This window comes from Gossypium hirsutum, chromosome D06 (genome assembly GCF_007990345.1).
Source record: "Gossypium hirsutum isolate 1008001.06 chromosome D06, Gossypium_hirsutum_v2.1, whole genome shotgun sequence".
Lineage (NCBI taxonomy): Eukaryota > Viridiplantae > Streptophyta > Magnoliopsida > Malvales > Malvaceae > Gossypium > Gossypium hirsutum.
The window spans coordinates 62,107,239-62,129,028 of NC_053442.1; the positions used below are offsets into that span (position 1 = coordinate 62,107,239).

A 21,790-nucleotide genomic window follows, 5' to 3' on the forward strand; every position below is an offset into this window, starting at 1 on the left:
AAAGATTTACAATTTAATTAACAATTGAACTAACAAAGATACCACATTAACTTTTATGGAGTGATAGTTAATTAGACACACTATTCAAAATATGTTACCCCATCCCCTACTCCCAATATTGTATAAAAAAACTAAAAAGAGATACCAACTTGAAAAAAATAATTTAGATATCTTTCGGGCCAAAAAATATTTAATAAGACATAATTTAAATACTAATTTATAAGTACAAATGAAAGTACCATCTCGAGAACAAAAAAGTAGTTGAGTATTAAAACATATAAATAGTAATAAATAATATAAAAACAAAACTAAATATTATAAAACATTTAAAAATAAAACAACTAAAACTGGGTTGAATATTAAAAACGAGGACGACCACAACCACCCAATTCCTCCTGCTTCGGTGGCGATGGCGTCAACAACAGTGGCGAAATCAAACATGTGCAAATGAAATTATGAACCCAAATTTGCTTTGGCATGAGTCAACATCTGCTTTGGTAAGAGTCTCTCAGATTCTCCAGTAAATTTAACATACATACATGCAGACGCATTTATGCTTATAAATCGCAATAAACGACACATAAAATTATGTTCATGACTTGTAAAAGACACAACACATAGCAACTTAGTATAAATCACAAAAATGTTGGGTAAATTTGAATCAAAATAATGATTGAACCCATAAAGCATTAATTAAAACAAAAATGGCCATTGTTATAGGTATCTATGCAAATACTGCTCCATATAAAAATCAATGACATGTAGCATAATTTATATAATATATAAAGCTAATTGCTGCAGAAAACTTCTGTTATGGAAACCTCTATGCCATACCAGAAGTCAGAATGTAGGAACTAAGGAGAGAGGTTGGTTTCGTTACACATATGTTGTAGCTCAGGCAGGTTCTGAATTATGTTAATACGATTCCCTAGTGAAGATATATCTCACTTCTCGGCCGTCGGTGTTTAAACAAGTGACTAAGCTGTGCTTTTCTTGCTTCTGAAGTTTTCCTTCAGTAATGCAATTTTTTTCTTGCATTGGTTTACGGTCTTCCCGGGAACAGCGGTGGCTACTCGTTCCCAACGCTGACTGGTTTCCTTTGGGAATGTCTTCAGAGCCTGAATCAGTGCTCTTTCTTGTACAGCAGACCATACATCTTGTTCTGAACTTGATGAAACACCATTGCCAGAAACCACATCGACAGGATTACTTGCAGCTTTACCAGAGTCTTCAGGGCCGCTCGTCTTCGCAGTTGTGTTTTCAGTCCTTGAAGGCATAGAAACCCCTTCTACTTCCTCCCTAGTGGAAAGTGGAGATGCAATAGTTGCCGCTGGTTTCCTCTTCTCGAGAAAAGAGTCAAATGCTTTTGTAGCATCAGGCTTCTGGAGGAGTACTGTTTTGGTAGCTTTTAGAATCTCTTCCACAGACCGACCCGTACCAATGTACTCTGAAATAACCTCCCACCTACGAGATGTCCCTTTTGGATATTTCTGGGTTCCTTTTCTCAAAAGCTCAATCTCTTCCTTGGTCCAAGGTTTCTCCTTCTTCTCAGAGCTGCTGCTCGAGAGGATACTTCCATTTGAGTCCACAGAACCATTCAGATGTGAGCCGTTCGTATCATCTATTTTTTTCTCTTCCCTGTTGCTATTGTATCCCCGGGCATCTTGGATTAGTTTAGCCCGCTCTAATGCTTCTTTGTTATCCATCTTATCACATAAACTTCTAAGCTGCTCAAAGCCAAGGGTCATACATAAACTTTCTACATCCTCCTCAGAAAGATCAAGTAAATGTTGTGATAAAACAGGTGCAGAAAGTGCTCGAAGTCGAGTTCGCTCTTTCCGGAGGAGCTTCTTCTCTTTCTCCTTATTTTTCTTATGCTGTAAAGCAGCTTCGGCAGCTCGTTTCTCCTCCTCCTCTTTCCGGCATCTCTCCTCTTCAGCAGCCCTAGCAGCTTCTTCCTCCTGCAACTGCTTTGCACGAACCTTAGCTTCTTTTTTCCTCTGTTTCTCGGCTTTCTCCTCTTCCTTCCTCCTAAGTATTCTTGGGTCTCTTTTATAGGCATTATCAACAAGTGCACGAATCCGAGCATATTCCTCCTTCCTAGCCTTCTCAGATAGTTTTGCATTCTGCCTCTCCATCCACCTTTTATGGTCCCGAGACTCAGATTGCTCGAGGTCATACTCATCCGCATGTGGGAATTCCCTCCAGCTTTTGAAACTATACCAAAAATTATAGAAATTGTCTACATCTTTTAGCGAAGTACTGTCATCTCCTAAAGATGGGATAGGCTGGGTCACCGACCATCGTCCATTCCTCATGAAAGCTGGACCAAACACCTTGAAGAAGTCTTGTGGGGCACATTCGGTAGGAATTTCATCATCAAACTCATCAGTGGAGTCGTAGATTCTTCTCTTTATAGGATCAATCAAAATCTCATATGCTTCTTGGATGGACTTGAAGTGATTCTCAATTTCATCCTTCTTAGCTTGTTTTGCAGCCTCAGTCTCTTCTGCAAGAAGAAGATTCGCGAGTTTGTCAGGATGATGTCTCAAGGCAGCTTCACGGTAGCTTTTCCTTATCTGATCCTCAGTGGCAAGATATCTTAAATGGCTCAACCCAAGCAATGCATAGTGATCTTGCTGCTTCCCATCGGCACCAGATTTCTTTTTCCCTTTGTTGCTATACGAATCAGATGATGGCATATACACTTGCTCCTTATCATTACCGACTTTCTGATCATCAACTTCAGTAGTATCATCTTCCTCACAGCCAAAGAGTTTAAGAGCAGCATTATGAAAGGCATGGCCAGCCGGTTCATATTTTAAAGCCTTAACAGGAAGGCAATTTGAAGAAACATAGAGTGGCTGTCCGTCCACAAGCTCCTGAGAATACGATATAAGCTGAATGCTTGTGCGGACCGCCATAATGTTTATGGTGGATACACGAAACCACAAAAGGACAATAAATGCCAATACCAATATCTGGGAATAGCTTTTGCTAGTTTGACAATCTGCAAAAAGTTGCAATCAGCACAGCTTGTGTTAATACGTTCAAAACAGATATATAATGATGCAACCAAAAGATTATTTCACAATATCGGCTCGGTGAGCAGGAACCATTCGGTTAGCTTAGCCCTACAGTACCAGACTGCTCGATCGGACCTAACAAGTGTACGATTAAAGAAACAAAAAGACCAGAAAGAAAACATAAATTATCTCTTCATCCACAACCCCCAACCACAATCATTCCTAAAATAAAAATCAGTACTTGAAACCTCCGTTACCCGGACTCAGCAGTTAGGGGTGCCGTACCGGATCGACACGGATTCCGACACTGGACACGGATCAGATCCGGCGAAATCGACGGACGCGGCAGTGGGAGAACTGAGAAGAAAAGACGATGAGAAGAAAGATAAAAAGGAGGAGGATACACGGCTGCGGCGATAGTAGAGATCTGCTAAAAGCGTCGGCAATAACAGAGAAGAAGATAACATGTACTCGTAACTTTTACAGTTTTAGTTCCTAGGGTTTTAGTGTTAATGATGGGGTTTTATGGTTACCTTGGATTAACGGGCGAGGAGGCAATGAATGCTATTGGTGATGCAGTTTCCTTTGATCTGAAACTCGGGAATTACATATGTGCGTGTGTATATATATAATGTAAGTAAAAGGGTAAATGCGTGGGCTCTCGGCCGAGTATGGAAGATAAGCAGGGTACGCAACTGAGAAACTTGGGTTAGCCCAAAATACGAGCTTCAACAAAATTTATTATTTGGCATTATACATGATTATGGGTCGGGTCTAATCGGGTTTAAGTCAAATCGATATAAATTTTTAAATCGTTTTTTAGGTTTAGATCTGGTCCGATTTTGAAAAATGAGTCTAAAATCTTGTCTAAACTCGATCCAGATTAATAATGCTATCCTCGAGTTCGGCTTGGTTCGCCCGTATTAAATTTTTATATTATTTTTTAATATAAAAACAAGTTTAAAAAATATAATACATCAAATACACTAAAAATATTAAAATAAATATTTCTCAACAAATTGAAAATACATTAAAAAAAGCTTTTATATTTAAATAACAATAAGGTATTTACAACTTAGCAAGCAAATACCTCTAAAATAATAGCAAAATTAACAATAAAATAAAAGTTATATAATATCTAAATAATAATAATAATAGTAACAATATGATAGCAAAATGACAGCAAAATAATAATAGAGAAAAAGTTTAGGCTCATTCAAGCCTGGGTAGAAAAAATATACTCGAGGCCTAACCTGTTTAAAAAATGAATATTTTTTTGTCCAAATCTATTTTTGGGTTTATATTTTTGCTCAAATTCTCACACTTTTCAAGCCTGATTGAGTGACTCGACTCATGATCAAGTCTAGTTGAGAACATTTTCATATTTAAAGAGAATTGGTAAAAACACCTTTCTAGTCCCTCTTAATTTTGATATTGAGTAAATTTATCTCTCTCAAAAAATTAGAGCAATTTAATGCTTGCCAATTTCGAAAGTGAGGAACTTTAGACAATTAATTACGGTGTTAACATGCTCGTCAATTATATATAATTTCGATGGGTATAATAACAAATTTAACCCTCGATTTTATGTATTTTGTGTTACTGTTGATGGAATGTCTAAATGTTTCAAGCCAAATTTTTAAATCAAGACTAAATTGATTAAATATGTAAACATTGAGAATTAAATTTATTATTATCCCAATAAAAATATTTGTAATTGATGAAAAATATTAATGTTACGATTAATTGTCCTTATTTACTCATTTTCAAAATTGATTGAAATGAGTTTACTCAATAGTATTTTTAATTTAGTTTGGTTAATTTATTAAAAACTATTTAAATATAAAATTTAATTCAGGTTAAATAATTGTGATCAGGCAGGGAAGAACATTCACCCCAAAACATGATAAAATTATAAATTAGCCTTTCAAAACAATTTAATATAATTGTAAAATTACCTCTTTTTAACTTATCATTTTAAAGAACTAAATTAGCTAAAATATGATTTTACTAATTCATAACTTTTTGGAAGGCCTTAAGCCCCGTTTTTAGGTTGTCATGTGACATCATTTGATTGATTGGCATTGTTAACAACTGGACTAATAAGATAGACAAAAATGAAAGCACGAGAACCAAAGTAATAAAAAAATTTTGAAGTACCAAATTCAAAATTTATGCATAGTACAAGAATCAAAATAGGTATTAAGACTAATATATGGATTAGTTCAATCAAATATATTCAAATTATTATCAAAATTTTAAAATTTTAATTGAATAATTAAAATATTAATATTACATCAGTCAAGTATCCATTAGCTTGAGTGTTACATGATATCATAATTAAAACACATGAATCATATTATAAATAGGTTCAAAACAAATAACCTCCTAATTTTAACGATTTTTTGAACTTGTCAAACTCATATATTAATTATATAAGTGGTTACAATTTGATTATGTATTTTAAATACATTTTACGTAAAATTTAAATTGACATTTAACATCTAAATTAACAAAAAAAATATAATATTAATATTAATAATTAGCTAAATTTTATGCTATCTAAACTCTAAACTAGTGATATTTTTGAGTGATAATTATATCCAATTCATTAATCAACAATAGTAAAGCTCAACCAACATAAGAATATTATTCACAACACAAAATATTTATTGGAAAATAAAACAATATAATGTTAACACAGTATACAAGAATGATCCACCCACCATTCTTGTTGAAACTTAAATATAATGGTCGTAACCTGTCTGCAGAAAAATGCATATATAGACAAATATGGTATCAGAGCTTTTGAATTCAAATTTTAGCAATTGCTTTATCTTTTGTATTTCTTCCTTCAATGTCTTGTTGTACTCTAAACTTGAAATACAAAAAGGGACCCTAACCTAAAATCGAAAGTCTAACCCGTTAAGTTAAAAGGGAAGGTTACCTCGTTTATTGTTGTAATCCCACAAGTTCGTAGCTCTGCAAACTTCCTTTCGGGATTGAGAACGTTGTTTGCTTCGTCGGTAATGACTTATTTTTGCCATCATCTGATGTAATCTTGAGGCCACATGCATGGCAAAGGGATTCCACATCCAATTCCTATAAAAACAATACCACATCCAAATCATAATACATACATTTACAATACTAAAATAAAGGATCTATGTTATTCCGACCCTTCTTTTATTTTGAAGAATTCGTGTTCAACACGTATCTGAAAACTTAGAAAAATTTGAACATGCTAATATCTAACACTCGTATCTGGATCCAAGCAACCTAATAAAAAATCTCAAGTGTAGGAAATAATACCTTCATCCTCAAAAGTTTGGACAATTGTTCCAAAGGATAAGGATGAAGCTTGTAGCAACAATTATTTATATAGGAAATTGCCAGTGCTCGGACCTGTAAAAATATTTGAAAGTGGAAATGAAAATTAAAGGGCAAAACACGTACAACAAATACAAGGAACTTATCTATGTTACTTGAACCTGGGTATAAATATTAGACATAGATATGTATTTAAAAGGTCCTTGAAAGACCATATCTCAATACCAAAGACTGGTTAACATTTATTAGGAATTTTTGTAAAATTTAAAATTTGAAGGATATTAAAAAAATTGAAGAATATTTAACCTATTTCCAATTTATCTTTAAGCTTAAAAAATGAAAATTTATCATAAAAACAATCTTATAATTCCACAAAAAAATCATTCTATTTTGATTTAGTATATGTTAAAATATATTTCTAGCAATTTTTTCGTATAGTTTACACATAAATTGACTATAACAGAATTTGTATATGTCAACTTTTATATCTGGCTTTTTTTTTTCCTTTGTTTATTGAAGTACTATTGTCCAACATTCGTGTCCGATATATATCCGGATATAGGTATGGGATATCCTCCAAGAACTCGAATACAAGAAAAGAAATTTAGGGAAAAGAAAATGAACAAACCAATGTCACACACACTCGAGTCCTGTTAACATAAGTTTCTAACATTATGTCCATAAAGCATTGTACCACTATACTCAATACTATGGTTGAAAACTATGTGCAACAAATCAAAAAAGAAAATGCCAAAAAGAGAAAGGTTATGCAACAAATGATGTGGTAGATTACCTCGTTCACATTAGGCTCTATAATACAGTACTGTAAATATGATGCCTCAGACGATACGGTACAGAGAAAACGCTTATAATTTCCCATTCGATAAAATCTGTAGAGAAATAAAGAGATATCTTAGTTCCCTTCCGATTTGAGATTAATTTCTGAGAAAATAATTAAGAAATTGCAGCAGTAGGCATTGAGAAACTTCAAGGTTACCTTAGAACTTGCCGGGCAAAATGCATTTCTTTAGACTTCATTACGGGAGAAGGTACATTGCGAAACCAATATGACAACGACTCCTCCTGCAAATCCGAAGCAGTAGTTCAGAACCAATAAGGATGAAATTATGGATGGAGTACATAGTCATCAAAACAGTGAAATATAGATATCACCATTTGTTGGTTCTTTGAATCGAGGTGAAGAAGCACATAAAATGAACGAAACTGTGCTTCATTCTCGTAAACAAAGTTGTTGTTGCGATTAGCTTCATACAAAACATACAGAGATGCCAAAGCCTTTGTAAGCTGCTCCATGTTTAGATATTGCAATGACGAAATACTCGAACTGGTACAGTTTCTGAGCCTTTGGTGAGAGATTACATGAAATTTTACCTGTGTGGGGAAATATATAAAGATTCTATATTGGATCAAGCTTTTACCAACGTGGTAAGAACTGAATCAGAGATTGAACTGGTTGGACCTCCAATCCCGGTTCAATTGGTTGACCCGGGCAATTCAACTATTTAGAAAAAAAATAAATTAATAATTAATTTTTTTAAATTGAAGAAAACTATATTTTCAAAATTCAAAGATAAACAATGAACCAAAACACAATGAAAAAATCCAAATCTTTTTGTTAAAAGATAAAAAATAATAAAGGAAAAACAAAAAATCTGGTTTTTTCTGTTCCCAATTTCCAACTTTTTACAGTTTCAAATTTGTTTTGGCTAATTCCAGTTATTTCTCACTGATTGGACCTTTGATTCCCGGTTCAACCGACTGGTCTGGCTCAATTCTGACAACACTGGATTGCGTTCTATCTAAGCAAGACTATTCAAGCTACTCTGCAACAATACAACCAGCTAAGTTACTCGGATTTGGACGCAAGAGTTGGCTACAGGCATGTGTCCCCCACAAGTTCGCTCAATTGGTTTAAAATTTTTTCATGCATGTGACGATATCCCTGTGGAGTCAAAACCCCACACTCATGTCCAAATATATGTCAAATACAAATATCAAACATTGATACTTCAAGTTAAATGAAGGGCTGGAGCAACATAACCAACCGAAACCTACAATGATAAATGAGTTGAAAGCACAGTATCCACCAGAAAGATACCATCATCAATAAGATGAAGGATATAAGCTTTTTTAAGGTTTAGAATGCAATGCAAGTGATAAGAATGAACTATCATCAATAGGCATAATTCTGAAATAGAATCTGGAGAAGATTAAATCAAGCAATACAACAGTTGTTCCAACTCTTCATTTTTCTTTTAAGTTTCTATGCTTGACATTCATACTCAACTCATATCTTGACGTGTGTATGAGGATATAATCCTCCAAGGACTCTCAAAATATATGAATATCTTGAAAAATCGAACATATCTGTGTCCACCACTCACAATCAACTTCGAGAACATAGGTGCAACTCATGATTATGTTGCTCAGACTATTCATCTTTCTGTAAGTATACGTGTTTGACACTTCTGTCTAAAATTTGGATATAGGTATGAAAATGAAGATACCCATGTTAGAAACATTTGTATCCAACACTTTCACTTGAGTTTGAGTAACATAGGCTCTTGATACAACAAATATAAAGGTTTAAACAAAAGGCAAATGTTTATGGCAAGCAAATCATTCCCTCCAATTATATGAAAATCTTGAAAGAAAAAATTAATATACCCATGTTAGACAAACACACTCCTTATTCAACACTCTCATTTGATTCCAAATAATAAAAGGCATATGTTCCTGGGCAAGAATATCGTACCATTTTCTCGTACATGCAAATTGCTCTATCATTGACTATATGCTGCATGCTAAGATCCTGCCTTATTGATCGAGTCCTATCGAAAATGAAGTCATGAACCACTTCGAAAGGATGTTCACTCGAGTCCAGTAGGTTTAAAAGGTAGTTTAATGTATCTTCTAATACTGCAAGAGGGCGCACATCCGATGCTTGGACATGCTTTACTGATATGGTTCTGCAAAACTAGCAAGGGTAAAGGATTATCAACAGCCTTCAACATTCGATAAAAGGCATTTAAATAATAGATATTGTCATATTCAAGCAACTGGATTAAGCATACAGATTAACTTCCTTATTTATTAAACATTGCTTTCCACGTGATTGTGATTAATCTAATAAAGGAGTAGTAGCATAGTTATGTTACTCCAACTCTTCATTTTTATTTAAGTATCAATATTTAAAACTCAGATTCAATACATATCTGGAAATGGGTATGGGGATATGATCCTTTAAGGACTCTCTACATCTGACACTCAAAACAGAGTCCAAGTAACATAGAATAAAAGTGCACAAGACTCCTAAATTCTTGGTCGGGGGATTTAACTGTGATGTTCAAATCATTGGATAGACCATGTCCAAAAATGCATCGAACATAAATACTATGAAAAATAAAGAGTTAAAAAAACATAGACACGACCAGAATTTTGATATCATGGTAGATGACATGCATGATTCATTTTTTAGGATCATATTAATAGCAAATTCATAAACATAACAACATAAAAGATTGATTATATTTAGCAGTGCAAAATTTATATAACATATGAATTTGGATAAAGAATATCTGATGGTTAATATCTGCATTTGCTCCTAATTTGTTATGGATGATAATTATAGTATCCGAATCTGTAAAAAAAAAGATCAAATATTTGCGGATATCTGAATCCACGCCATTACAATCTGTAATTTTATTAACAATTTATTTAAGATGATAAATTTCAATCAACCTCAAAGGCAATGCATGAATACCCATTGTGAACACCTTAATGAACTACATATTAAAAAGCTGTCTGAACAAATAAAACAAAAAAAAAAATTTAAATGCTTGAAAGTACAAAAGCTTACCTTTTTGACAGCTAAAGATGGAGATGTTTTCCGAGGATCTCCATGTAACCTTTCGAAAACAGCTAAATCTCGTAGGCGTCCCCGCTGAGCCCTCTCCCCATCTGTTGTAACAATGATGAAAAGGTTACAAACTACATATTTTGATAAATAACTAGCATCTAAGAAGCACAGATACTTCTCTCAACGCTGTGTACAAGTGTGGGATACAATTCCAACACGATAAAATATGTGTCGGAAAAATAAAATTAAAAATTAAAAACAAAGTCGGACACTGTTAAAACATGATCATAACATGGTTGGACGCGTACGGACATATTTTCGGTACTAGATGTATCTTGGTAGCTAGCAATCTAGCATAAACTGATTGCTACTTGGTTTCGTATTTATGTCTGCAAAGTGAAGTTGCAATTAGAGCTTCATGTTTCTACCATTTTCTTCAGCTTCTAGGAACCAAAGTTAAGTAGCCAAAGTAACAATCGAGCAAATTTATGAAAAATCATAAACCAACATAAAAAAATACGGAAAACCCAAATTTCAGAACATTAAAACAAGACTAAAGTTGCTAACTTTTAGCTTCTAATCACAAATTTTGAAATAATTAAAGGAATAAATTACCAGGGCACATGAAAGGGCAAGTTCCAATTATAGAACCAACGTCTTCTCTTGCTTCTTGTTCTTCTTGCTGTTGACTAATCCCATCATATGTTTCGGATTTCCGGTTACGGATATGGCCAGGATTTCTAGTATTGTTAGGGGTAGTTGCAGTGGTAAAATTGGAGCGTGGAACGGAGTTTGAGGATTGGGTGGTTTTGGTTGGATTTGTAGAGAAATTTTGAGACCGGAAACGTGTTGGGCCGGTCGAGGAAGAAGAAGAAAAGGAGGGCTGGTTTCGACGCTGTTGAAGGCGGCGGCTGCTGTCGTCCATGGCGTCTATTGCCCGGTTGAGCTTCGGTTTTCACCTTCGACAGCGATCTTAATACGGTCACAACAGATATATAATGCTAAAACGATGCAACCAAAAGATTATTTCACGATATTGGTTCGGTGAGCAAGAATCATACCGTTGGCTTAGCCCTACTGTAGCAGACTGCTCGATGGGAGCTACAATCCTAGAAAGAAAAGTAAATTATCTCTTCATCCAGAATCCGCAGCCACAATCCTTCCAAAAATAAAAATCATTACTTAAGACCTCCATTACCCGGACTCGGCAGTTAGGGGTGCCGTACCGGTGTCGACACGGATCAGATCCGGCGAATCGAAGGACGCGGCGGTGGGAGAACTGTGAAGAGAAAACGATGAGGAGGAAAGGAAAAAGAAAGGAGGAGGATACACGGCGGCAGTGGCGATCGTAGACGATATCTGATAAAGTAGCTGCTGGTGGGAAAGCCCCCAACGGAAGTCGGTCGGCAGTGACAGAGAAGGAAATAACATGCACTCTTGACTTTTAGGCTGTTAAAATATAAATATCGTAAAACGATATCCAAAATCAATAAAAAAATCCAAATATTATGAGAATAATTTTTTTAATATTAACTAAAAATTTGAAAAAAAAGGAATTTTAAAAATAATAAATAATTTTTATTAATTATGAATTAAAGAATTTTCAGAAAATGATAAAATATCCCTTTTAAATTTTAATAAAAATCATAAAAATATTTTAATTTTTAAGTAAATTCACAAATATCATATTCAATACTCACTCAATTTCAAAGATTGAAGACTTTTTTAGAATATTTTAATAATTTTTTCATGTTATTAATATATAATTTTAATAAATTTTTTTATGTGAATCAATTCTAAAATTGTTAATAATAAATTAACTTTTGTGAAATTGATTGATGAATTTTTTTCCTTTTTAGGAAATCCTTGTTTCAGTTCATTAAAAAAATGAAACTTATCTTACAATAGTGGAGTTACAAATTTATACAATACACTATGCTAGTGTGAGTGTTGAAATTTTTTACTTCATAGTTATAATAATTAAACTTACCGCCACAATTATTTTTAATCTTGAGTTGCTGACTTGTCATTACTAGTCAGCATGATTTTTTAGACACTTGGTCATTTGAAAAATATCTCAACAAGAAACCTCAATTCCTAATGATCTAAATACTAAACGATAAACTAAAAAAAAAAGGTTAGTTTGGATGCACGATGCATTTAATGTAAAAATAACGACACTCCACCGTCTATCCAAATCACTTTAAAACTAACACCACAATTTTAAAAAAGATAGAATAGAATGAACTTTTATCTATCAACGAGCTTTCATCTATCTATGGTGTTGAAAAAAAACCATCACAAAATCAATTGGGAACTATTCATGAATATTTTATTACTGAAATTTGTTTAATTTATTTATTTGATATTTTTAAATATTTTTAAAAGATACTGACCACCTTAACCTTTTTTATCTTCAAAAATATCAAACTGGGATCCACCTTGGCCCCATACATACATACGTTACATATAATACAGCCTACAATAATGGATTAGATGATTTGACACACAAAAATAACTAAAAAAAATATAATGATAAAAAAGAAATACAAGTATGATAAGAACATAACAAATATATCAAAACAATGATTGAAACCATATAGCATTAAATAAAACAAAAATAGCCATTGTTATTGGTACCTAAGCAAATACTGCTCCATACAAAATCAATGAGAAATAGTATATTTTATATCAATATATAAAGCTAATTGCTGTAGAAAACATTTGTTATGGAAACTTCTATGGCATAGCAGAAGTCAGAATGTAGGAACTAAGAAGAGAGGTTGGTTTCGTTACACATATGTTGTAGCTCAGGCAGGTTCCAAGATGTGTTAAGACAACTCCCTCTTTAAGATATATCACTTCTCGGCCCCCTTGGTATTTAATCAAGTGACTAAGCTGTGCTTTTCTTGCTTCTAAAGTTTTCCTTCAGTAATGCAAATTTTTTCTTGCATTGGTTTACAGTCTTCCCGGGAACAGCAGTGGCTACTCGTTCCCAACGCTGACTGGTTTCCTTTGGGAATGTCTTCAGAGCCTGAATCAGTGCTCTTTCTTGTACAGCAGACCATACATCTTGTTCTGAACTTGATGAAACACCATTGCCAGAAACCACATCGACAGGATTACTTGCAGCTTTACCAGAGTCTTCAGGGCTGCTTGTCTTCGCAGTTGTGTTTTCAGTCCTTGAAGGCATAGAAACCCCTTCTACTTCCTCCCTAGTGGAAAGTGGAGATGCAATAGTTGCCGCTGGTTTCCTCTTCTCGAGAAAAGAGCCAAATGCTTTTGTAGCATCAGGCTTCTGGAGAAGTACTGTTTTGGTAGCTTTTAGAATCTCTTCCACAGACCGACCCGTACCAATGTACTCTGAAATAACCTCCCACCTACGAGATGTCCCTTTTGGATATTTCTGGGTTCCTTTTCTCAAAAGCTCAATCTCTTCCTTGGTCCAAGGTTTCTCCTTCTTCTCAGAGCTGCTGCTCGAGAGGATACTTCCATTTGAGTCCACAGAACCATTCAGATGTGAGCCGTTCGTATCATCTATTTTTTTCTCTTCCCTGTTGCTATTGTATCCCCGGGTATCTTGGATTAGTTTAGCCCGCTCTAATGCTTCTTTGTTATCCATCTTATCACATAAACTTCTAAGCTGCTCTATGCCAAGGGTCATACATAAACTTTCTACATCCTCCTCAGAAAGATCAAGTAAATGTTGTGATAAAACAGGTGCAGAAAGTGCTCGAAGTCGAGTTCGCTCTTTCCGGAGGAGCTTCTTCTCTTTCTCCTTATTTTTCTTATGCTGTAAAGCAGCTTCGGCAGCTCGTTTCTCCTCCTCCTCTTTCCGGCGTCTCTCCTCTTCAGCAGCCCTAGCAGCTTCTTCCTCCTGCAACTGCTTTGCACGAACCTTAGCTTCTTTTTTCCTCTGTTTCTCGGCTTTCTCCTCTTCCTTCCTCCTAAGTATTCTTGGGTCTCTTTTATAGGCATTATCAACAAGTGCACGAATCCGAGCATATTCCTCCTTCCTAGCCTTCTCAGATAGTTTTGCATTCTGCCTCTCCATCCACCTTTTATGGTCCCGAGACTCAGATTGCTCGAGGTCATACTCATCCGCATGTGGGAATTCCCTCCAGCTTTTGAAACTATACCAAAATTATAGAAATTGTCTACATCTTTTAGCGAAGTACTGTCATCTCCTAAAGATGGGATAGGCTGGGTCACCGACCATCGTCCATTCCTCATGAAAGCTGGACCAAACACCTTGAAGAAGTCTTGTGGGGCACATTCGGTAGGAATTTCATCATCAAACTCATCAGTGGAGTCGTAGATTCTTCTCTTTATAGGATCAATCAAAATCTCATATGCTTCTTGGATGGACTTGAAGTGATTCTCAATTTCATCCTTCTTAGCTTGTTTTGCAGCCTCAGTCTCTTCTGCAAGAAGAAGATTCGCGAGTTTGTCAGGATGATGTCTCAAGGCAGCTTCACGGTAGCTTTTCCTTATCTGATCCTCAGTGGCAAGATATCTTAAATGGCTCAACCCAAGCAATGCATAGTGATCTTGCTGCTTCCCATCGGCACCAGATTTCTTTTTCCCTTTGCTGCTATATGAATCCGATGATGGCATATACACTTGCTCCTTATCATTACCGACTTTCTGATCATCAACTTCAGTAGTATCATCCTCCTCACAGCCAAAGAGTTTAAGAGCAGCATTATGGAAGGAATGGCCAGCAGGTTCGTATTTTAAAGCCTTAACAGGAAGGCAATTTGAAGAAACATAGAGTGGCTGTCCGTCCACAAGCTCCTGAGAATACGATATAAGCTGAATGCTTGTGCGGACCGCCATAATGTTTATGGTGGATGCACAAAACCACAAAAGGACAATAAATACCAATACCAATATCTGGGAATAGCTTTTGCTAGTTTGACAATCTGCAAAAAGTTGCAATCAGTACAGCTTGTGTTAATATGGTCACAACAGATATATAATGCTAAAATGATGCAACCAAAAGATTTTTTCATGGTATTGGCTGGTGAGCAGGCACTATACAGTTGGCTTAGCCCTACAGTACCAGAATGCTCGATTGGAGCTAGCAAATATACAATTAAAGTAAAAAACTAGAAAGAAAAGTAAATTATCTCTTCATCCACAACCCGTAGCTCAATCCTTTCTAAAATAAAAGTCAATTTAGGGGCAAGCAATCAGTCGGTTTGGTGCAGAAAAACGGAAAGCGGACTAAACCGACTTCCTCCTTTTTTGAAACCGTAACCAACTGATTTTGGGGGAGAACCAACAAAACTGACCCGAATTAGGGTCAATCGGTTCGGTTGGCCACTAACCAAACCGAGATTAGTTTCCTTTTTTTCCAAACATGATAAAATGATGATAAAACAGTTCCAACCATAACATAATACAAAATAGCAGAGACAATAAGAAATACAAACACAAATTTATATAATTGAGTACAATGCAACCACCAAACTCATTACCCATAAATTGAAAGATATTATATAGTTGAAATACAAAAATACATAATAAATATATAAACCCTAGAAATTACCTTAGAACAGTGATTCAGTGAACAGAGATTTGAAAGACTGAGAGAGGCAGAGGTCAACGGCCGACCGACGGATAGAGATGAGGAGCAGAGGTCAATGGCCAACAGACAATGATGATGATGCAGAAGTGAGGAGGACAGAAGAGGCCGACGGTAGGGGTGAGCGGGGGGAATGGCCGACAGACAGAGGTTAACTGCTGGACGACGGGGGTCGGGGTGGGCGACCGACAACGGGATAACGCCTGCAGCAGGGAGGGGAAGGTTTTTTTTTTTTCCTTTTTTTTAGTTTTTAGTTTTAGGATTAGTAACTTTTATTTAGGAATTAGAATTTTTATTATTATTTTTTCATTCCTAATTCCCAACTTTTTTATTTTGGGTTTAGGCCCTTGGCCGAAGGCTAGGGGGTATTTGGGCTTGAGATTTAATTTGTGTTATGAGATATTGGGTTTGGGTTTAATATATATTATATTTAATAATTATGTTAAGTCTGTTAATTCGGTTTCAACGGTTCTGAAATTCAAAATCGGAACCGACCCAAGATCATTGCCCAAACCGATGTAAGAAACCGACATAAAACCGAAACCGCCCAAATTGTACCAGAAAAGCGAACCGGGTCGGTTGGGTTGATTTGGGTGGTTTGACCCGAATTCTGCACACCGCTAAAAGTCATTACTTGAAACTAGACTCATTATTCTTGCAGAAGTGCACACATCATCAAAAGTAGAAAAAAAAAAGACACTTAAACAAGGCACATCTTTTATGAACAAAGATAAAGCTAGGTATCAAAGGTTTGCAACTAAGTAAAGTCTAGACCTAATGTATAATAGGAATCTATTCTCTATTGACTTAGTGAGCCGTGTTAAACAAATTCTAACAAAAATCTCAAAACTCATTTACTAAAGAGGACAATAATGAACAGTGAATAAGCTCACAAGGAACAGACATGGAGTGAAACAGATGGTCGCTACCTTCCCCTTCGAAAACCCATTTTCCCATCCTCATAAACAAGAGAGGGAATAATATTTTAATCAAAATTACGAACAAATAGATAGCTAGGCATCAAAGGTTTGCAATTAAGTAAAAGTCTTGATCTAATGGATTACAAAAAGGAAATTTTTTTCATTGATTATATTCATCGAACACTTAGCAACACGCGCAAAACAAATTCAAACAGAATCTTACAACTAAATTATTAAAGAAACCATGTTTAAACAGTGAATAAGCTTGTATAGGGGGGGAAATGTAACAAAATGGACCATCACTCCCTTTCCCTTCAAAAGCCTATTTTTATTCCATTCTTCCAAACAAGAGAAAGAAAAAGATTTTAATCAAAACTATTAAGAAAGATACAGCTAGACATCAAAGGGTTTTTTTCCTTTTTTTTTTGAAGGAAAATTATTAATTGGCTAAATACATCTAAGAATTCGTTCCATTAGCTTAGCAACTCGCATGAAACGAATTCTAACATAATCTTAAAACTCATTTACTTTAGAAGCCAAGTTTAGATGGTTAATAAGCTCGTTTTCCTTCAAAAACCCTTTTTTTCCATCCTTTCCAAACAAGAGAAAGAAGGAAAATTATTTAATCAATTATGATAAAACGTTTCACACCCAATCACAAATGAAACAATATTAAACCCCATATTCTCGTTCATTAAGAAAACATATAATAACTTCTTTTATCTTCCCCTTTCAGTTTTTTTCTCATACACAAACCGTTTCTTCCCATATTCCCTACAATCTAACCTTCGAATTCAACAATTTGTTCCATTACATGCTTTTCTTTCTTCATTCAAGTTTGAACACAAAAAAACTAAAAATACACAACAAAAATCAAGAAAAACTAGGGTTACCTTGGATGAAGGTGGCGAGGAGGCAATGGATGCTATTGGTGACGCAGTTTCTTTTGATCTGAAACTCGGGAATTACATATGTGTATATATATACTATAGGGAAAAGGGTAAATGAGTCGACTCCTGGCCGAGTAGGGAAGATAAGCAGGGTATGCAGTTGGGACACTTGGGCTAGCCCAAATCTTAAGCCTAATTACTGAAAACAGGGGCGCATTTTCCTTTTTCTTTTTTTCTTTTTCACTTAAAAATATGTACAAAATTTTATTGGTTGAGATTATACCTGATCATGGGTCGAGTCAGATATAGTCCATACAGATGTAAAATTTTAGGTTTAGATTAGTTCGAAAAATGAGTCTAAAATTTTGTCCATGCTCAACTCAGATAAAAAATACTAAACCCAAGCTCGGCTCGGCTCGCTTATATTATTTTTTATATATAAAAATAAATTTAAAAATATAATACATCAGATACACTAAAACAATAGTAAATTAGCAAGAAAATGTCTCTAAAATAGTAGGAAAATTAATAATAAAACAAAAATTATACAATATCCAAATAATAGCAATATAATAGCAAAACAACTACAAAACAATAACAAACAGCAGCAAAACAACAACAAACAATAGCAGGGAAAATTTTTTAAGCAAATTCATATCAGGTCGGGCTCAGGCTAAAAAATATTACCCTAGGCCCTATTCGTTTAAAAGCAATGCCTTATTCTTTGTCTAAGCCCATTTTTCAGGCCTATATTTTTGTCCAAACCTTTTTACTTTTTGGGTCAACCTTTTGGGCTAGTAACCTGTCCCATTATCAAGTCTAGTTAAAATATACTTTTTATGTAAAGAAAATTGGTAAAAACATCTTTTTGGTCCCTCTTGATTTTGATATTGATATTGATAAAATTGGTCATTCTCGAAAAAATTTGGAGCAATTTAATCCTTAAAAATTTCGAAAGTGAACAAATAAGGGCAATTAAATACAATATTAATGTTTTCCATCAATTGTACATAATTTTGGTTGGTATAATAAAAAAATTAGTCTTTGATGTTTATATATTTTACATGAATGTTGACGGAATGTGTAAATATTACGGGCTGAATTGTTAAATCATTATGAAATTGACAAAATGTATAAACTTACAAGCTAAATTCGATAAATCATGACCGAATTGCCAAAACGATTACAAAATTTATTATTATACCAATCAAAATTATGTACAATTATCCTTATTTGCTCGCTTTCAAAATTAACAATGATTAAATTGTTTCAATTTTTTGAGGGACCAATTTACATAATATTTAAATTAAAAGGGACTATAAAATATTTTTACCAATAAATTTCTATATAATATTTTTAATTACTTTTTAATTTATTAAAACTACTCAAAATTAAAATTTATTCAATTCAAATCGAATAATTTTAACCATATAGGGAAGAACATTAACCATAAAAGAAGATGAAATTATATTTTCACATTAATAATTATAAATTTGTAAGATAATTTAATGATAAAATTACCCTTTTGATCTTTCAAGGGTGATTTATATAGGGTTTTAGAGTTAACTTTACGTGATTGTCACATAAAATCTTGGAAGATTTTGTGAAAGTCTAAAATAGGGAAGTGGCAGGTTATGCTATCGTGTCACGAGACGTCCTTAATTTTTCCATTTTTCTGGGCTTCGAAGTTATGTGTCGCAACATAATGGTATGTCTGTCGCGACATGACTTGCAATTTCAAAATCTTTTGGCTTCGCAGTTCTATGTTGCAACACAGGTGAATCTTTTTCACAACACCCACTGAAAGGTTAATAATTCATATTCTCGAATCGTATCAGACTCATTGGGCTATGCTTAATCACCTTAAACTACTTTTAAAACCACTCTCACCCCTTCTGTAATCTTGTTCCTACTTTACTAGGGTAAAAACAACAAAAATTATAGATAAAAATCCAAAACACAAATAATTTACAATATTTACAAAAATTAATATATTATATATATATACTGCAATAGATGATTGACACAACCAATTTATTACATGTATTGTTTTTACATTTAAAATTTTATATTTTTATATATTAAGCACTTGATTAAGTTGGTGTCGTAATAGAACATCAATTTAAAACTTCCTTTAACGCCCCAAAACCCTTTGTTTATTGGCATTTACTACTTTAACTGATGGAAAATTTTAGTTGCATTTGGTTATTCAATATTAATTTTAAACTTATTGATACAATAATTGATCTTATCACTATAATAATTGATCTTATCGTTACCACTCTTTTCAATGTCATCGGATTTGATAATATTTATAGTGATAATAATATTGTAATTAATATAATATTATATTATTTATAGTGAAATGAATAATATTTTTAAAAGCCTGTAAATCAAAATAATTAAAAAGTAAATAGTTTAAAATCTTTTAAGTCATTAAATTATAATGCGTTGGTGATAATATATATTAATTATTTCATTTCTCGTTTAATGCACGGTTTATTATTTTATTAATTAAAATATAATTTATTTTTAATTTAACACTATACAATTTAAAAGATTTGGCTAAATTTTTTTGAAATAAAATAGAAAAATATATGTTAAAAATAAGAAATTAAAATATTATTCTTTAAAATAATTTTTAAATTTAATGAAATAATTAAAATTAAAATTTATTTTTAAAAAATTAATGATAACAATTTTACATAAGATTTAATGTATTATTTATTTAATTTTGTTAAAAAATAATAATGATCCATCTTTTGATTTATTCCCTGTCATTAGAATAATGTCTTAAAATGGTCTCATTAACGGGAAAATGACTAGACCTACCACGTCAGCAATTTTATATTTCGTTGTGAAAATTATAAAATGAAAAATTCCTTCTTTTAGTCCCTTTAAAAAATTACAATTTTCTTTTTCTCTTCTCCTTCCTCTTGTCTTCATTTACTTCACTGCCTGTCACCTTTTTCGGCCAAAGCAATCGTCACCACCTCCTTTTATTTCTTTTCTTCTTTTTCTCTCCCGTCCCTTTTCTTGTTTACCCTTAGAAAGGCTGGTCTTTTTTTTCTCTCTCTCTCTCTCTCTCTATATTTTTCTTGTTATCCTTCCATGGCTAACCCCTCAAGAACTGGCCAATGCCTCCCTCACCTGCAAAACTCTTCATCGAGTCAGCCACTCATTCACTCTCTGCCGCTCCCTCGATAGTTCAAAATCCTTTAAAAACCTTCTCGTCCCCTTTCACAAAACCCTTAAGCCTATTTTTGCTAAACCCCTTATTAGATCATCTCCTCTTCTTCTTCCTTAAATCGCCAATTTTGGAGAACCAATTCGTCGCAAAGTTTGGTCCTTTCCAAGTTCAGCTCATCGGATGTTAAAATGGGTTTTGCTCATGAGTCTCATGACCCTTTTCATGTGATTCAACCTTGCAGGTTACATACATTGTCAAAGGCAGTGGTCGCTTCCAATTGGTTGGCGTCGACGGCAAAAGGGTTTTGTAAACCATGTCAAAGTGGGCAATCTGTTGATTGTGACAAGGTTGCTGATCCAGATGGGTTGTCGTGGTTCTCAATCATCACCACTCCAAAGTAAACCATTTTTTCCTAAACCCCAAGACTCTGAATCCATTAAAAACTCCATTAATATTGCCAATTATGAAACCTTAGCATGTTGTGATTTGAGTTGCAACCCTGTGTTCACCCACTTGGCTGAAAGCATTGAGGCATGGAAGGCTATACCACCTAAAGTTCTTCAAGCGACATTCAGGTTTCCTGCTGAGACAAAGAAGCTTTTTCCGGTCCAAGAGACCAATGATGTCATCTTTCTCCCACATCCAAAATGAAGGCCATCCATTTAGCTGTCTTCTGCTAGTTTTTAGTGTTTTCCTTTTTCCAAATAAAATGCTTTTGTCATTTGGTTTATGCCAGTGGATGATTTGATATCAATGACTTAGGTGGCTTTCAGTTTTCCTACTGGTTTTTTTTTTCTTTTCTTCCAAATTTTGTAATTTTTAAAGAGTTAAATTAATTTTTTTTTCATTTTACCGTATTTAAAATAGAGTATAAAAATATGACATGATAGGTCGAGTTAGCTTTTTATTAGTGAGATAATGACATTATTTTTGGGTGACGATTCATATAATTTACCCTTAATTT

General features: G+C 34.0%; 3 protein-coding genes across 11 annotated transcripts; all 3 read right to left on the bottom strand.

Annotated features, from left to right (window-relative positions):
- Nucleotides 1-670: 670 nt before the first annotated feature.
- LOC107924075 (dnaJ homolog subfamily C member 2) lies at nucleotides 671-3,709 on the bottom strand. Of its 4 annotated transcripts, none has more exons than XM_016854349.2 (3): nucleotides 3,560-3,632; nucleotides 3,284-3,383; nucleotides 671-3,010 (listed from the first exon to the last, which is right to left on the bottom strand). In XM_016854349.2, the coding sequence occupies exon 3, from the start codon at nucleotides 2,922-2,924 to the stop codon at nucleotides 978-980; it is 1,947 nt and encodes a 648-aa protein (XP_016709838.1). In that variant the 5' UTR covers nucleotides 2,925-3,010; nucleotides 3,284-3,383; nucleotides 3,560-3,632; the 3' UTR covers nucleotides 671-977. The 4 variants fall into 4 exon arrangements, with proteins under 4 accessions (XP_016709838.1, XP_040952036.1, XP_016709839.1 ...); XM_041096102.1 differs by having other exon boundaries at nucleotides 671-3,161; XM_016854350.2 differs by having other exon boundaries at nucleotides 3,312-3,383; nucleotides 3,560-3,620.
- A 1,942-nt stretch (nucleotides 3,710-5,651) lies between these two features.
- Nucleotides 5,652-11,695, bottom strand: LOC107923404 (SAC3 family protein C). 6 transcript variants are annotated; one of them, XM_041096105.1, is made up of 10 exons: nucleotides 11,435-11,671; nucleotides 11,298-11,345; nucleotides 10,852-11,195; nucleotides 10,237-10,337; nucleotides 9,133-9,354; nucleotides 7,530-7,748; nucleotides 7,354-7,439; nucleotides 7,150-7,246; nucleotides 6,339-6,431; nucleotides 5,652-6,128 (listed from the first exon to the last, which is right to left on the bottom strand). In XM_041096105.1, the coding sequence occupies exons 3-10, from the start codon at nucleotides 11,159-11,161 to the stop codon at nucleotides 5,979-5,981; spliced, it is 1,278 nt and encodes a 425-aa protein (XP_040952039.1). In that variant the 5' UTR covers nucleotides 11,162-11,195; nucleotides 11,298-11,345; nucleotides 11,435-11,671; the 3' UTR covers nucleotides 5,652-5,978. The 6 variants fall into 6 exon arrangements, with proteins under 6 accessions (XP_040952039.1, XP_040952038.1, XP_040952037.1 ...); XM_041096104.1 differs by having other exon boundaries at nucleotides 10,852-11,208; XM_041096103.1 differs by having other exon boundaries at nucleotides 10,852-11,208; nucleotides 11,298-11,671.
- Nucleotides 11,696-12,811: 1,116 nt separating this feature from the next.
- LOC107923403 (dnaJ homolog subfamily C member 2) lies at nucleotides 12,812-17,789 on the bottom strand. Its single transcript, XM_016853615.2, is given in 3 exon segments — nucleotides 12,812-14,382; nucleotides 14,385-15,161; nucleotides 17,640-17,789. Coding segments are annotated over 2 exon segments (1,944 nt in total). The 5' UTR covers nucleotides 15,076-15,161; nucleotides 17,640-17,789; the 3' UTR covers nucleotides 12,812-13,129.
- Nucleotides 17,790-21,790: the final 4,001 nt, after the last annotated feature.

Excerpts from the sequence above, each read along its gene's own strand:
- LOC107923404 (XM_016853616.2), bottom strand. The coding sequence starts at position 11,161 with ATGGACGACAGCAGCCGCCGCCTTCAACAGCGTCGAAACCAGCCCTCC. Across the intron at positions 9,355-10,236 it reads CATCTTTAGCTGTCAAAAAG|TTTTGCAGAACCATATCAGT; the intron begins GTAAGCTTTTGT and ends TACCCTTGCTAG. Across the intron at positions 7,749-9,132 it reads TTTGCATGTACGAGAAAATG|GTAAAATTTCATGTAATCTC; the intron begins GTACGATATTCT and ends TTCCCCACACAG.
- LOC107924075 (XM_016854348.2), bottom strand. The coding sequence starts at position 2,924 with ATGGCGGTCCGCACAAGCATTCAGCTTATATCGTATTCTCAGGAGCTT.